This window comes from Morus notabilis, unplaced genomic scaffold, assembly GCF_000414095.1.
Source record: "Morus notabilis unplaced genomic scaffold, ASM41409v2 Scaffold225, whole genome shotgun sequence".
In the NCBI taxonomy this organism is placed as follows: domain Eukaryota; kingdom Viridiplantae; phylum Streptophyta; class Magnoliopsida; order Rosales; family Moraceae; genus Morus; species Morus notabilis.
Genome location: NW_010357850.1, coordinates 5081 through 22084, shown reverse-complemented (window position 1 = coordinate 22084; position 17004 = coordinate 5081). Strand labels below are relative to the sequence as shown.

Sequence of the window (17004 nt, the reverse complement as noted above, 5' to 3'; positions counted from 1 at the left end):
TATTAAATAAAAATTAGTAATTAATTAACTAATTATGTAATTATGTAACTAAAAGTTAATAATTTAAGTAGTAAACGAAATATTAATAAATTATGTATATACAAATTACTTTTCTTAATACACTATTAATTACTTATAATCTAATAAATATGAGTACATTACTAACATAGTAATTGCTCATGATTAATTACTAATTACTATTTTTTAATTACTTAGCATATTAATTTATTATATATTTTTTAATTACTAATGTACTCATTAATGATAATTTATCTATTATTATTATTATTATTATTATTATTATTATAATATTAATATATTAATTTTTATTTGCTAAATAATTATCAATTATTAATTACTTAATATATTAATCTAAGATTATTAATTACATGTACTCAAAATAAATATAAATGTAGCCAAACACGATTTTACTTTTTTATCATACTCAAATCAGTCTCTTGAAAGACCACCAAACGTAATTTCAGAATCGGTTTCAGAATGATTTTCAAAACATTCTCATTTTTATTTTTGTACAAAAAATAAAACCATTTTGAAAACATTACCAAACGGGCCCTATATATCGTGTTCTTTTAGCACTAATTGTGAAAAGCAGGAGATAGTAAAAAAGAAAATATTTTGGGTAGAAAAATGAAATTTAAAATTTAAAATGTGAAATCCACTTTTTTTAAGGTGTTATTTAACCGGTTCGAATAGAAATCAATAACGGAAACACTGTAACAAAAGTAGCATGTTTGTTTCAAAATTCAAGTTGAGAAGTTGAGTTGCTTATGTGAGAAAAAATATGGGGTAAAAAAGTTAATAAATTTAAATTTTTGTAAGAGATACATTGTAGTAATAAAGTCTGAGTTGTGAAAAAAAAAAACACCGATTTTCTTGAAAATTGCCTTTAAAATACAACAAATCCTTAATCTGTTAAAGTCAAAAAGTAATACTTAATTTAGATGTTATGAGTGTAATTTACGGTCAAATTTGTAACGGAGTTTGCTCTTTAACATATGCCTTTATTTATAAGTGTGTGTTTCAACAATCATATTGTTTTGGGGTTGTGTTTTCACATACTCAAAATGATATGATTATCAAAACACACCTTTATAATGAAAACTCTGTTAATGAACAAATTTTGACACACATTTGAGTACAAAAATAAAACAACAAAATTGAATAAAATGTGTTAGCTAAAGGAAGGTCAGTTCCATGTAAAGATGGTGTATCTACATATGAACAAAGATAACCATTCCTTTTTTTTTTTTTTGAATGAATAACCAAACATTTTGAGAATGTGTATATAACAACTTGGTGCATTCAACAATAACGTCTCCCCCATTTGAGAGAGGGAAATATTAAACCATTGGAAACATGAAAAGGGAAATCATATATGCATAGCCACAAAGTAAAGCAAATGACCCATCAAATAGCCATCAAATAACTTAAGGATCAAAATATCCAATTTAAACAAAACATAAAAAACATAAACAATCAAATAACCAAAGGATCCAAAACATGATCTTAGATACTGATCATTCTAATAATAACTATACAATAATAACAAACTCTATTTTTCGATCATAAGCTTTTGATCACTGTAATTGTGCTACAAATTAATTCACAAGAACTAAAACGAAATAAAGGTACAAACGGATTCTGCAAAAATGTTAAAAAAGCAATTGAAAACACGAAAGAAGATAATCCAATTCCAGATTCGCCAACTAACATTCCTGTTTCTATTAGAATAGTTGGGATCCTTTTGTAAATAGAATAAAGTAATGGACTAATTAGCTATTTATTTGTTTGTTTTCTTCTCAATTGCTGAGCTGGACTTATTCACGTGGTGTGTGCATTTCCTCTCAAGAATATAGTACTCGCATGTTTTTAGATGAATGAGAAATGAATCTTTCTTCTTCCACTTTCTCCAATATTCTCTAATATGGTATCAGAGCGAAAGCTTCGCTGAGCATGGTGAGAGGATCTTAATAGTGAACATGCGATATATCATGGCATCACATACTATAACTTTAAGCATAAACATATACATAAAACATGTATAACATTTTGTTTTTAAACTTATTCATACTGTGGGTGAGATTCCCACTTATCTATTATCAGTTAAGTTCGGGACTATATTACTTGCCGAGATTAACCTCTACTACTGTGTCCATTGATGGTGTGAGTTTGACTTATTATAAGCTAGTCTATTTAGCTTACTCTATTCAGGAATTTATTCCTATACTTAAAAAATATTTCCTTATTAAATAAGAATCATTTGACATCTTACATATTACAAGGATTATGTTAACAAATCCTTATCGTATAATTTTTCTTAATTACCTTGGCTAATCAATCCTAGGTTGATAACTTAATCTTTTAATTAGTTATCTAAACCATGGTCTAGGTCTAAGTTACCAATTCATATGATTTCTTAAATTGGGCTCAAAATGCCCATTAGTCTACAACATTTCTTTACACTAGCGTGCCCAAAATTGTAATATTGTTGGTCACTAGAAATTGGTGCCGGTAAGCACTTAGTGATTATTTTTAGAAGATAATCATAAGTTTATAAACCTTTTAAAATTTTCTATTTAGCCTCGTTTATTAAATTTTGTCTTAAACTTTCAACTCTTATAAAACTTGGATTCAAACGTTTCGGAAAACATTCTTCGCTAGAAATCTAAACAGTTTTAAATCTTACCAGATAACTTTTCTATTTTTCCTTAATCTGTAATTAACTACGTATTAGAGTTGGATTCTTAAAATTTGAGTTTTGTGAAGTTTCTTCATTTCGTCATGATCTAAAAGTTTCGTGTTACGTAAAAAATGAGATTTAGTCTCGGAACGGCCTGAAATCTTAAAAATAGTGGCTGCATAAATATTATTTTGCGCATTTTTTTCAAAACAGCCCAAAAACGCGTCCTAAAGTTAGAATTGTGATTTTTTACAGTCATGGAGATTTATCTGTAAAGTTGAAACCTTTTAAGACTTGTCCTAAAGGATCCAAAAACAGTAAAACCGAAACTAACTCGAATTAACAGTTTTGGATGGTTTTTATGAAATTCTAGACATTTTTAGAAAAACGTCTAAAAAACATTTTAGAAGCATAATTGAGATTTTTCTCAGTCACAAAAAAATGTTCAACACGTCGAGATCTACAACTTTCGTGAAGTAGCTTTTTTCTTAATTTGGTCTCTAACAGCTTCAAATTTTAAATCAAAGTGGACTAAAAGTTTTTGAACTAAAACAGAAACTTGTCAACTTAATTTTTTTTTTCATCTTTAACCTCTTAAAATTAACATGAAAAGCTTATACCTTTTTCTAAACACACAAAACAACAATCTTAGACCATAAAATATAAATTCAAAAACATAGATCTAACATTAAAACTCCTTGCATGTGAAGATCTAACCTTTTGAAACACATATAAACAATAGAAGCACAAACTTTGTAACCAAACCAAACTTTGTTCTTAAAGTTGAAATGATCAAGATAAGTTTTAAAAAATCTTACCACAAACCTTAAGAGAGGAATGGTTTTGACCACCAAAGTGAGAAATTCCTTCAAAGATTTAAACATTTAAGGAAAAGTTGGAACTTTAAACAAAGAAAATTAAAAGAGAAAAGTTTGATCTTTATCCTTAAAAGTGTTAGGAATTCTTACACGAATTCCTTCTCCTTCTTCTAGATTGTGGTTTGAAGTCTTCCTTGTGTGAGGAAGTGATTTGAGAGAGAAAACTTGAGGAGTACAACCAAACAAGGGGAAAAGAGAGAGAAAGTGAAAAAAAATAAAGAAATGGTAAAAGTGAGCTTAATTCTAAGTGGTAATTCTAAGTGGTGTATATATAGACAAATAGCTAAGCAAACTTATCACTAATTAAGGCCTTCTTAATAGACTCTATAGACTAGAATTTGATTAAAAAAATATTTAGTATGGCTGATCATACTAGTGAGAAGATAGAGAAAATTTACACTTAATGATGACTTAAAACTCTTGTCATATCAAGGTTAAATTCTATTTTATCTCCTAAAGATTCCTTTTTAAACTGATTGAATTTGTACTGATAGTAATTTCTAGATAAGTTAACAGGGTAAATAATTTCCAACAGTTTTCAATCCACTGTTTAAATCACAGTCCAACACTATATTCGGAAGAAATTAACACCGTTTTAAATTTAAAATTGCGTAGATTTTTCAGGATGTTTCTAGACTTTAAAATTTGTCTTAAAATAACTTAAAATCTGAGTTTAACATATGTGTCTTAAACTCTCAGTAAAACATAATAATCGACAATGTCGATTTCTGAGCCCAGCTTTACAGTTTTACCGAAAACACGACTCCGGTAACATCGATTTTATTAATTGGCAATTAAGGATTTATTTAAATGTTAGAGTGCTTCTCAAAGCAGTGCTAACACTATATAGTACTTAGAAATTCTTATGAATAGAATTACGAGTCATAGTCAAATAAAAAATTTCTCCTGTCTTGAATCGCGGTGAGGATTATCGACCCAGTCAAAACATAAAAATTTTTGACATAAATTTTTATATAGAATTTTGAAATAATATTATTAATTCCATAAATCCTACATTACAAAACATGTCATTATCTAGAAAATCCATGATTTAATTACATAAATTACACTAATTAATATTAGGATTTTCTTGGTCATTACAAGAGCTATGACTAGGTTGGGCCTTTTATAAGGATTAAAAAAAAAGAAGAGTACTGGGGCCAGCCCGAAAAGACTTTAGGCCTAAAATATAGACATGGCCCGACCCCAGACACTTAAGTGGGTCAGACTGAGAACGAGTCAACTGTGACGATTTTCGAATTGGCCTACTTGGCCCAATCCATACTTACAGGTCTATTTGTAGCTTAATTGTTGCTAAATTTTATGTCAAAATCAGCTTTTCATAATTGATCCTTCCTTGGAAGTCTGTAGTATTTTTTTCCTCATCTTTTTAGGCATGATTACTTTACCTAGATAAATTTGTTGTGGCTCTTTGAAATGAAAGTTCATGTTTCTAATTCTTATTTTCAAAAGTAAATGGTCTTTTACCAAGCGGTAATTTCATGTCTAAATCCACCTTTAGATTTATATCCTACCTTTTTTTTTCGCTTTACATTTTTGTCTAGATAAATGAGTCAAGTCCTATGCCGACATTATAGTTCAATTTCTTGTTATCTCAAATATATATTCTTCATTTCTTTCCAAAAGAAAAATGGTACTCTCCGTTTTATCTCAACAAATAGGATCAGCTCGTCACTTCTTAGCTATTAAGACAATATTTTGTATACAATAAAATTGAATACAACACATGAAATAGTGTCTTATTCCTCGTGATAATACATGATATTAACTATAACAACAACAAACAATAAGAAACGCTAATTATTTATTAAATTTCTCATCGCATGAAACAACAGGCAACAACAGTGACTGGTGAGCACATAACATTGCCTACTTATCCCATCTTCACTTCACTCCACCACCGGAGCGCTTCTTCGCTAAAGTCTCGAACAAACTTCCATCAAAAAGGCTCCTAACATCTTCTTTAGACAGAAATCCGTGTTCATCTTTTGCCAAATAATACACAAGTCCCCATTTCAGCTTCGATGCAATCCTAAAATCCACAAATTTAATCCAAGGAATTTTAGACTGATCAGAGTAATGTATGATATGAAATTGCTACTGTAATAGAAAAGTGACTTCTATCACCACAATTCAGTGGTGGAGCCAAATGTCACTCACCGAGGTAATGCCTTTCTTCAAATTTTAGAATTTTGTTTTTTATCTCTGTTACTTTTTTTTTTAATAAAAAAAAAAAAAAAAAAACGTAATTGTCCTCATATTTTGTACCCAAAAAAAAAAAAAGTAAAACATTACGACAAGAAGATATGGAGGATATGGTATATACCAGCCAAAGAGATCATATGAAACGCGATTGGCCTCGGTCATGTTCCAGAGCTCTCCGAGTGTTAATTTATCAGGCACTTTTTCAGCATACTTGCTAAATATATTCTCAAGATTCACCGGCATAAACCTGCAAATTTATTTTATTGCATGGTACTACTGTTATAAGTTTACAGGCCAAGTAATTTTGTTAGAAGAATACTAACGGAATACAGTTTTATTAAAATAAAATAAAAATAAAAAACAGTACAACATTACTAGTACTTCTTTATACTGCAACAATGTATGTTACCTTCCCTCAGTGTCGTATGTGCCAGAATCGCTTCCATGCTTGGCTCTGTGAATGTTGCGAATGTAGATGGGAAGAGTAGGAGAAGGGACCCACCCCTGAACGCAAGAAATAATAAAAATTAAGAACAATGTTATATGGCACCGATAATATTGAGTATATACACTACTAAAAAGGTTAGATCCATTATATAGCACAAATAAATAAATAAAAAAGACCGGCATTACGTGGTTCACGTTTTATTAGTTATGGTGTTTAATGTCGATGATCCTCAATAAAGATCTTTTGAACCCACTTTATAGTATCTATAGAATTGTCATTGTTGAGGTCAAATTTCATACCTCATTTCACAACATACACTTATCACCAATTTCTTGGAGAATGAGAATTTATCATAGAATAGGCTTATAGAATCAGCCGGGAGCTTCTGACAGGTCGCCAGCCCGACATGTCGTCAAACGAGTCTTCAGGCAACGACAAGCCATTTATTGAGTCCAAGACTTCCCACATCACGGAATGACCTAGAAGAACGACTCCAGCACATAAGAATTGAGCCACGAGCTCCAGACAACTTGCGGGTCGCGACTAGATGGATCGACGGCTCATCTGGCGAGCTGCCCGACTTGGCGCCCAAGTTATCAGATAGAGATTATATTATGCACGAGATTATCTCTCTAAATCTCAGGGAATCTCATTTAAACGAGGATATCTCCTCTAGATAAGGGATTACTCAATCCTAATTCAAATATTCAAACTTCGGGCTTATCTACAGGATATCTCCTATCAGAATTCAAACAGAAGATCTTATCCTATAGAGATTCAGCCACCAAGCCTATAAATAGAGGCCTCATTCATGCTCATAATGGATCCTCCACGCTTAAACCGAAGCCCTAGTCCTACATGCATTCAAAGGCGCCCCAGAGCATATTTAGCGGAGTTCTAGGCTTATTTTTCCTTGTTTTCTCTCTTATTCTCCCGAATTCCCAACTTTTCTCTTCCCGCTTTTCTCTCTATAAGCATTGTCATTTTCATCAATTATAGTGACAGCGCATCAAAGACCCTACAGTGAACGTACCCTGGATTATCAGGGGAACTACTATAAATTTTTTGTGTCTTTGTCTCTTATTTACTTTTTCTCGCATTTATTATATGTTACGCGATACTCTCTGCTTGGTCTGGATTCGGTCATTGGCCTCGTACAAATTCAATTGTAGCAATCACCCTTCATAGTCATGTACTTTTTTTTTTGTAATGCGAAAGTTTCTTTTTTTTTCCTATATAAAAAGCAATCTTTTTATCTTTTCTTTTTAAAAAAAAAAAAGAAAATTGTCGAACTTACTCTTAAAGTCCATAAATCTGAATTTTTACCAAATACTCTTGATTAATACCCTTTTGACTAATATAGTTATTTGACTAAAAAAGATCATAATTAAAAGTAAAAGGTAAAAATCAAGACCCATATATTTTAAGAGATATTTGTCTCCTTTCCTGTTTCTTTTATTCCAAAAAACAAATGCCATTATTTGCTCTTTTGAAGAATAACTGAACTTCACTTATACCCTCAAATTATGAGGGCTGATTTAGCTAGTGCTCCATAACTTCAATTTTAATATCTATGATCTCCTATTTTCCACATTTGGTCTTTACTCCAATCTTGGACGATATTTTCTTTTTAAAAGAAAAAATAGGGTTCAGAAGTGACAAAATAAATTTGACTCGGGGTCTAAGATAAAGTAAAATAATAATCATTAACTTACATCAAGAGTTGGATAACTGAAAGCTAGATGGATAAGGGTGGATGCAATAAAGGAGATAACTGGATCGAGTCCAATGGCACGTAATCCTGATAAAAATTGAACAGAGTAATTATATTACAAATGAATATTATCAAGTGGGAAATTCTAATATGACAATAATTGAATGCAAAAAGGTTAGGGCTTATTTCTCAAATTAACAAAGAGTGAAATGAAGTATGGAGAACGTATTAGTTAAGAGGATATTATATTCTCAAAACTCAAGTGTTAATAATCTTAAACTTCGTTCGTTTCCCTCGTTCTAATTAAAACTTTGAATTAAAAAGTGAATTCATGTAAGAGAAAATACAATACCAAAAAAAGTTGAACTTAAATTTTTGTGAGAAAAAAATATTGTAATAAAAACTTGAGTTAATTTAAAAATCAACGAAGCCTAAATTACCAGCAAAAGTTTCCCGAGGATAAATTATTCCATTGTGATCTTGATCAAAGAACGCCACATGTTGCTGGAGAACACTCTGGTCTTTGTGTTTGTGGCCTACCGTTCCTGCTGAATGCTCCATATCAGGAGCAACCAATGCTCTCGCCAAATCTAAAATACCAAAAAAAAAAAAAAATTAGTATTACAATTCACACCTTGTTTTATAAAAAAATAAAAAAATAAACTTGTAACAATGACATAGTACAAATCAAAATAACAATTTCTCATTCCCAAATTCTAACAAGTAACTAATTAGTGAAAGATCAAACAAAATATGAAAAACTTACATGGCTTTGGAAGTAAAATTTCCAAGTGTTCATTGACCTTTCTCTTTGAAGTGACCGGTGCAAGAGGAGCTTCTGTTGCCAATGCTTCATTTTCCCTAATCAACTCATCATCAGTCATTTATTATTATTATTATTATTTTTGAATTCCTTATCCAAGTTATAACTCTAATTTCTCACCACACCACCTCATATTTGAATCAATATATACATGTATGTATATAGATATCATAGTGACGTACGTGAAAAAATGATTACAATTGTAGTATACATGCAACATCCACGAAGCCCTCCTATTACGTAGATCTAGCCCGTTTGGTAAAGGGATTCGTTCCCTGATTTGAATCATGATTCGTGGTTCGCTACAGTATTTTCTCTCACAAAAAATACACATAAATCAAAAATGATTTTAATCACATGGTTTTAATCCATGAACCATACGGGCTGGTGTGCATTGGTTGTGAACATGAAGATTAAGTTTGTATTGATTGTAACATATTTGATGAAGCTTGTGCATTTCAAGTGATGCAAATTACAAGCTATCCCAAAGTTAGGCAACGCAGTTTTTTTCCTCAATTTGGTGAACGGCACACTTGTTAAACCAATATAATTATTGCAAAATTCTTCTCTCTCCAAGTGAAAATTTTGACTTCACAACTGGCATTTGTGTCATTTTCCTAGATTATCTGTGACATGAATAGCGTTCTGTAGAAGAAGGATTCCATCTTGGAGTGAGTACTCAAGAAAAAGGTACAAAGATTTGTTTGTAGTTGGAATTTTATGGCTGAGCAAAAGAAAATAATAGTGTCATTAGTAAATGTGTTTGAAGTACCGTTAGGTTGGTATGATATGATATTTTTGTATTTTTCAGTGATATTTCTTGCAAAGAAACTTCCTTTATTGTTTTTTAGTTTGTGACGCTTTTTATCAATTAATCTATTTATTTTTGTAAAATTATTTATAAAAATAAAGAATAAAAATAAAAGATTTAAATCAACTTCAAAAACTCAAACAGTATTTTGTTTCAATAAAACTCAACATTTAATTTCCCCTATATGTGTAATATTACAAATGCACTATGCCGTTAAGTTTTTAATGGTTAAGTTTCCATTGGGTTTATTCTTGCAGTAGAAACTTCACTCTTGTAGTGAATGATTAACGATTCTAGTACATATTTGGTAAAAACATTGACACATACTGTTGACGGTGAAATTTCATCAACAGGATTACGCCGGGTCACCTTTAGGTATCCTGCAGGTCACCGGCTAAAAAGCGTTTATTTGATATTGAAAATGATGTAGTAAAGCGTGTGTGAAGTTTGTGGTAAATATAATGGGAGGACTTTGCTTATATGAAAATAAAGGTACAAGATTTATAGTGGTTCACTCTATTAATGAAGAGCTACATCCATTTTTCTTTATATTTCTTTTGGATTCTTTACAATGACTCTCCCTCTCTATTCTCGGGTTTAATATGAAATGAGCCAAACTAAAAGGAAAAATCCACCTCCCTCCACTCGTTTGGGGCTTTGCCCCTTTTATAGCTAAGGGTTCCTTCGTGGGCGGTTCATCTCGTAGGTAAAAGCACTCGAGTGGCCTACCTTTATAGGCTCAGACCGTAGCCTACTAATCACCTTTTGCATTGTACATTCATCCAATTAGTCTTCCATTACGGCTCTGTAGACTCCTTGTAACCCTCCACCGTTCACTGTTGGGCGGTTTAGAAGCTTGTAATTAATGCCTGCACTGCAGACATCTCCCAATGCCAGACGCAAGTTGGTTGTGTCAGACACCTTTCTGGAGATACGGGCGTCGCCTCCCATGTTCTTCCCTCGATGTCTAGGCTGAGCGAGCGGTGGCCCCTTTTGGCTGTCGATCCTTCCGTGGCATAGGGAATTTGCACAAGTCAGGGAACTTGTACGAGTCATAGGGTCGACGCCATAAGGCGGGCTTTCTTTGCAGCGTAAAGGGGGAAGTGAACTTCAGGCGCCGAGGGTTGTCGCTTTGTGAGGAGAAGTGGGGCCACGTGTAACGCTGTCGCTAATCCACGTGTCACCTAGATTTTTCCACACAACAGCTGCCCCCCAGGTCGAGGCTCTCTTTCAGACAGCCTCGAGCTAGGTTCGGGTACTTTTCTGTGCTTCGGGTGTGGGAACCTAATTCCGAGCCTACCGTGTAATGATACCCTGACGCTTTGAACTCCTTCGAGAAGTGTAACCGTCGCATCGGTCACTTCACCAAACTAACGTAGGGTTTTATTTTGAAAAGATGAATATGAGCCTTTAGATCGTGCCCCTTCATCTTCCCGCCTTGGTTTGCCACCGTTCGATCCTGACTGAATGCCCCGCCATTGGATTCATCAGGACTTCATCCAATGGCCAGGGGTCGAGGGCTCATTTTTCTTTAAATGTTCCTCGACCTGAAGCCACCATTTCACTCTAAGTTTTGAACTGCCGTTACTCTACCAAAATTTTTCCAGATTCAGAGACCTACTTTCCTCGCCCTTTATGTTGCTTTGTGAAGCTAGCATGGTCCATAGTCTCCGATTTCGCCTAGACTCCAAACTCTTCTTCATTACTGGTAAGTTGCTTTATGATTCTGCTTTGCTTGACGTCTGAACTTATTTTTCCATTTGGACTAGATGTTCTAGGTGTGAAAATAAAGGATAGAGACTTACCATATGCTTTCCCTGAACTACCTAAGGTAGCTTTTCTGATTTTTGTTTCTGGTCCAGTTGTGGTTTCTGGGTTTTGACGAGTTCTGTATGAACATTCGTTGCTTCTATTTTCTTATGAATGGTCGACGTCTTGTTGAGAACTAGGCGTTGTTGGTTCTTTATAGTTCTGAACAGTCGTCGCCTTGAGCGGACGTCATTCATTCCTCGACTTAGGATTCTGACTTAGCTCCTTTGTTTCTTTTTTTTTTAAATCAGATCAAATGGCCCCAAAACCCACCCGTCGAGAGGAGACGTCCGTTGTACGACCCGACTCCCTTTCTATGGCGGAGATTTCACGGTCATCTTCCTCATCGAAGGACGACTCCATAGCGAGAGAGGTTGAGGACCATGCGGCCGAGCCCAGTGAAGAGGTTGACAGCGTCGACCTTATGGTTGAGGGAGAAGGTGGTGAGATTCTCCTCACGGGAGGTGGCGTATGTGGATTTGCCGCTTCACTGGTTGAGGCCCCACTGGATGCCATGAGCGGAGACCCAGACAGGCCATTTTTTACGACCGATGTTGTGGCGTCGAGGGTTCGGAATAAGGACATTGTCCTGGCAGTTAGGGAAGGTTGCATCGACGGGAGATGGTTTGACTATCTCCTTCCGAATGTAAACTTCAGGACCAGCCTCCCTCCTACCGGATATCTCCCTGTATATACTAGGGTTGTTACGACAGGGATGACCTTACCCATTCATCCCTTTGTCAAAGATTTTTGCCACCACCATGGCATCTCGCCTGCCCAGTTAACGCCGAATTTTTGGTATTGTTTTGCCGGCGCCTGGGTTTTGTGGAGCCAGTGGTTTGATTTAGATCTATCGCTGGACGAGTTTATGTTTATGTATAAACTATGCCACATCGCCAAGTGTGCGGGGTGGTATTTTTTGAGTGGTCACGGGCGATCATAGCCCAGACTTGGGAAGTTAATACAAGGCATTCTCTCGTCGTCTCATGGGTGGAAACCCATATTTTTTATGGTACGGGGGCCCTTCAACTTCCACCCTGAAGACCGCAGGCCTTGACGTCGGAAGGTGTAGACGTCGTTTGGGAACATGAGTGAGGATTTGGCCTTTCCTGTGCTCTCTTTTTCTTCCCTTTTTTTAAAAAACAATGCTGACCACTTTTTTGATACGCAGTTAGTCACGATCGGCTGAAGCTCACCGATAACAGGTTGGCGAGGGTTAAGACGGCTTTTGCGTACTCAGAAAGCGTGTGTCATATCGACGTTCTTTTGACCGAGACAAATCTCAGGGAGGCAGGGCTAATTCTCGACCTCCCAGACCCCTTTGACCCCCTACTCGTCAAAGAGTACTTCCATTTGAACGATGAAAGTAAATTCCTAGGCTCGACGCCTCCGTTCATTCTTGCTTAAATAATTTGCACGTCTACTTTATTCTGACCTTGTCGTTGTGCAGAGATGGCTTCGCTAAGGATTCAACTCCCTGGCAGCCAGCAGCCTCAGCCCAGCCTGCAACCCAAATCCAAAGGAAAAGAGAAGGCGGGTACTTCTTCCTCGGTGCCGAAGAAGAGAAAATCTACAAGGGGCTCTTCAGGATCAAGGTTGGAGGCTCCTGCGCAAAAAAGGGTGCGCAGGGAGGAGGTGCCAGTGACCGAGAGCTGGACGCCAGTGGTCCCAATCCCCGATGTTGCTGAGGTGCCTCTGGCGCCGAGAGATCGCATTTTCATGCCAGGGGCCAAGGTCATGGACTCCAATTTCTAAGTCTCAGACATCTCTGACATCGAGATTGGGGCGATGCTGAATCTTCCTCCCCGCTTTTCCCTTGTCTTCTAGGCTTTGTATGAGTCATTCTTCGACAAGCACTAGATCTCTGCCTCTCGTTCTTCTCTAGTGGATCGTCAACACCAACAGATATCCTTCCAGATTCATGTAAGCCTCGACCGTATGGATTTTTTTTTGTACTCGCCTTTCATAACTCATTTTCTAACTTTCAATTTCTCAGGGCCTAGTTCTTGCCATCCTCAACCTCATCAATCTGGTTAAGGTCGACGAACGTGGCAAAGAAATGGACAGCCTGGAAGTCAAACTTAAATCTCTTCTCGACGATGCCAAAACTAAATGCTCATCTGCCATCGAGGAGAGGGATTTGGCCGTGGCCAAACTAGCAAGTTTGGAAAGCGAACTAGCCAAGTTGTCCAATCTTCAGAACGAGCTGGCCAGTTTGAAGGCTGCAGTCGAAGAGCTTACTAGGCGGGCGAAGGCAATCGAGAAGAGTGTGGTTGAAGCAGCTGAGAAGAATGCGGCTGAGGTTGCCGAGGCCGTAAAGAGATGCTTTGCCAAAGGGAAGGCTGAGGGGAGGAAAGACACAGAAGCTGAGGCCTCGGAGATGCTCGTCGCCAAGCGCGAGGAGATTATTGAGGAGTTCAGGGCTTCCACGGAGCTCATCGATATTCGCACCAAGGACTTTCAGTCTGCTGGGGAGCAAATAGTCGCTTTGATCAAACAAGAGCATCCAGAGTGGGACTTGAGCTTTCTTTATGTTGCTCCACCTACAGATGACGACGGCTCTTCCTAGCCTGGTGGCGATTCGGCGGCTGGCGGCGAGGCTTAGAGCCCTTAGTTTTTTTTTTGTTAATTCTTATTTGTAAAGACCGCTATATATTTTTATATATTTTACTGAATTTCTTTTTCAAGATTCGTCGCCCTAATTATTTTCTTGTGTTTGCCTTTCCTCTTTAGAGGAGAAGACGTTTAATTTTATGTTACCCCTTGGGGTAGTTGCCTTAGCAAATTTCTTAAAATTTTATAAGTGTTCGCCTCTCCTCCTTGGAAGAGTCGACGTCTAATCTCTCCCCTTAGGGTCGGTTTCTTAGCAAATTCTTTAGAATTCGCTAAGTGCTCGTCTCTCCTCCTTGGAGGAGTCGACGTCCAATTTCACCCCTTAGGGTTGGTTCCTTAGCAAATTCCTTAGAATTTGCTAAGTGTTCGTCTCTCCTCCTTGGAGGAGTCGACGTCCAATTTCACCCCTTGGGGTCTTTGTTTTTCAGTGATCCATAGACCCCTTACTGCCCCCCATGTCTGTTTAATATACCTTGGTTTTTTAAGCATACATGTTATTAAGGGGTAAATTCCTTCCTTGTATATGAGCAACATTTTTATGAACAAATTAATTTATTTAAATTGCTAAAAATATAATTGAGATGCGTAAGAATTGCATACACTATTGGTAGTACGGCTTTAGTTGTTCCGCATTCCATGGGTGTTGAATTTTCTTACCGGCAAGGCTTTGCAAGACGTAGGTGCCAGGGCGTAGGTTTTGTACTCTGTAGACTCCCTGTAACCCTCCACCGTTCACTGTTGGGCAATTTAGAGGCTTGTAATTAATGCCTGCACTGCAGACATCTCCCAGTGCCAGACGCAAGTTGGTTGTGTCAAACACCTTTCTGGAGATACGGGCATCGCCTCCCATGTTCTTCCCTTGACGTCTAGGCTAAGCGGGCGGTGGCCCCTTCTGGCTGCCGATCCTTCCGTGGCATAGGGAATTTGCACAAGTCAGGGAACTTGCACGAGTCATAGGGTCGACGGCATAACGGGTCGACGTCCTAAGGCGGGCTTTCTTCGCAGCGTAAAGGGGGGAAGTGAGCTTCAGGCGTCGAGGGTTGTTGCTTTGTGAGGAGAAGTGGGGCCACGTGTAACGCTGTCGCTAATCCACGTGTCACCTGGATTTTCCCACACAACACATACGCTCTTTATTTTTTTAATCTTTTTGTTGAAAATACTTCATTGACTTCTATGAAATTTACAAAATTCTTCTCTAGCCAAGAAAGTTCATCAACTTTTTAATCTCCATTCCCTTGATCTCTTTTTAACATACAAATTTAACATCAACATTCAACACCATCATCACTAAGCTTTTTTTTCCCCATTGGCAAACTCTCATTGATGCATGTAAAAGACTATTAACATTACTAGATGACATGATCAGTCCTCATCTACTACAATATATTAGCCATTTGTGTCCCCTTAACAATATTAGCCATGACTTAACTATAACACGTTTTTCATAGTAAAGTTTGTACCCAAATGATTGTTATTCGCTAAACAAACGAACAAACTCCTATCGTAAACTTGCCCGACATCTTATTAAGACATAATAGCCTGTTGATTCATTGCAACTGCAGTGAGTACGGTACATACGATGAATATTTCTCATTATAGCTTAGCTACAAACCTGCAATTAGCTACAGTAAACTGAAAACATTCGGTAGAAAATAAAGTGTAACGGAGTGCCGAAAAATGTACGCAATCGAAACCGATTTGTCTGAGTTCCTTAAAAGTGAACTTATCAGGCATTGTATGAGCATGCTTGCTGAACGTATTTTCAGGATTCACTGAACAACGCAAACCTAGAATTATTCCATTGAATATTATAAGATATAAAGATGTTAGACCTTGAATTATAAGATCTTTTAAATTTAATTAAACCAAAAAGAAAGGTTTAATATTAAGTATTGTTTCTGTTTGGTAATAAGAAGTAAAAAGGGTATGGACTATGGAAGAGAGAGTGTCAAATTGCTGTCACTAAACAGTGAACAGTGTGACGTTTACTTTACCTTTGAGGAAAAACTTTTTTTTTTTACCCTTTTTTAAAGAGTTGTAATGTGCAAGAAAAACCAACCATCTACAGCAAATATTGCACTCCAGTCTCCAACAAATCATAATTTGCCCAGTAGAATAAGTATAAAAAAAAAAAAAAGAGCATTTAGAAATTTGTCAGAAACATGTAATGTGTGGTGCTAAACTCACCAAATACTGCCTTGGAATTGAGAAAATTTTAACATGAAACTAAACTTTTAAAAGCTCTTAACTAATAAATAACTCTAAAAGGAATTATCTGGAGCAATTTCAGATAACTTGAAAAAATTCTCAGCCATAACCAATGTTCGTTGAGCTCTTTGGAAGTTGTTTCCTCAAGATTTCTGTCTCCATTTATTTTTTTTAATCTACATTAGATAATAAATCTCTTGGGGAAGTTAACTTGATAAGAAGTATCTCTTTTCCTAGATCAGCACTTTAAGAGATTCAAAGTTCAATCGAATAGGCTTTGTGAAGTTAGAAATGTGACCGTCATATAAAAGAGCTTATAACACCACTTGAAAAGAGTCCCACATGGGAAACGAACAAGGAAATTAACCAAGAGAGTGGCTATAAAATGCCAAGCGGACTCCTCTTTTAAACCACGCAGCCACGCGGTGAGCACAGAGCGAACTATTCTTTCGCCTTTTACTAAAGAATACCGTGTGCTCGCCGCATTCAGTGGCATACGCCTATTTTTGGAGGTGTTTCTCTACGGGGAGACACCCACAATTTGAGTTTAAAGATTTTAAAGTTATTTTAAAAATTTAAAATTAAATTTTAAAGTAACGAGGGAAGCATTTTAAATAGCATGAAAAAGGGAAACGATAATAAAATATTGAACAGAACTGTGGAAAACAGCCGTAAATAAAATACAAAGAAAAATCGATAATGACAATAATAAAATGGCAAACATATAGTTATTATAATAATAATAATAATAACAAAACAGAGCTGAAACAAAC

General features: G+C 36.0%; 1 protein-coding gene and 1 non-coding gene across 2 annotated transcripts; one reads left to right on the top strand and one right to left on the bottom strand.

The window, feature by feature from the left end:
• Positions 1-5350: 5350 nt before the first annotated feature.
• Positions 5351-8876, bottom strand: LOC21389157 (peroxygenase). The gene is made up of 6 exons (XM_010090907.2): positions 8734-8876; positions 8408-8557; positions 7969-8054; positions 6215-6309; positions 5927-6052; positions 5351-5632 (listed from the first exon to the last, which is right to left on the bottom strand). Exons 1-6 carry the CDS (start codon positions 8849-8851, stop codon positions 5485-5487), a joined length of 723 nt encoding a protein of 240 aa, XP_010089209.1. The 5' UTR covers positions 8852-8876; the 3' UTR covers positions 5351-5484.
• A 7771-nt stretch (positions 8877-16647) lies between these two features.
• Positions 16648-16764, top strand: LOC112094800. The gene has a single exon (XR_002903684.1). It is a non-coding gene; the product is annotated as a U5 spliceosomal RNA (small nuclear RNA).
• Positions 16765-17004: the final 240 nt, after the last annotated feature.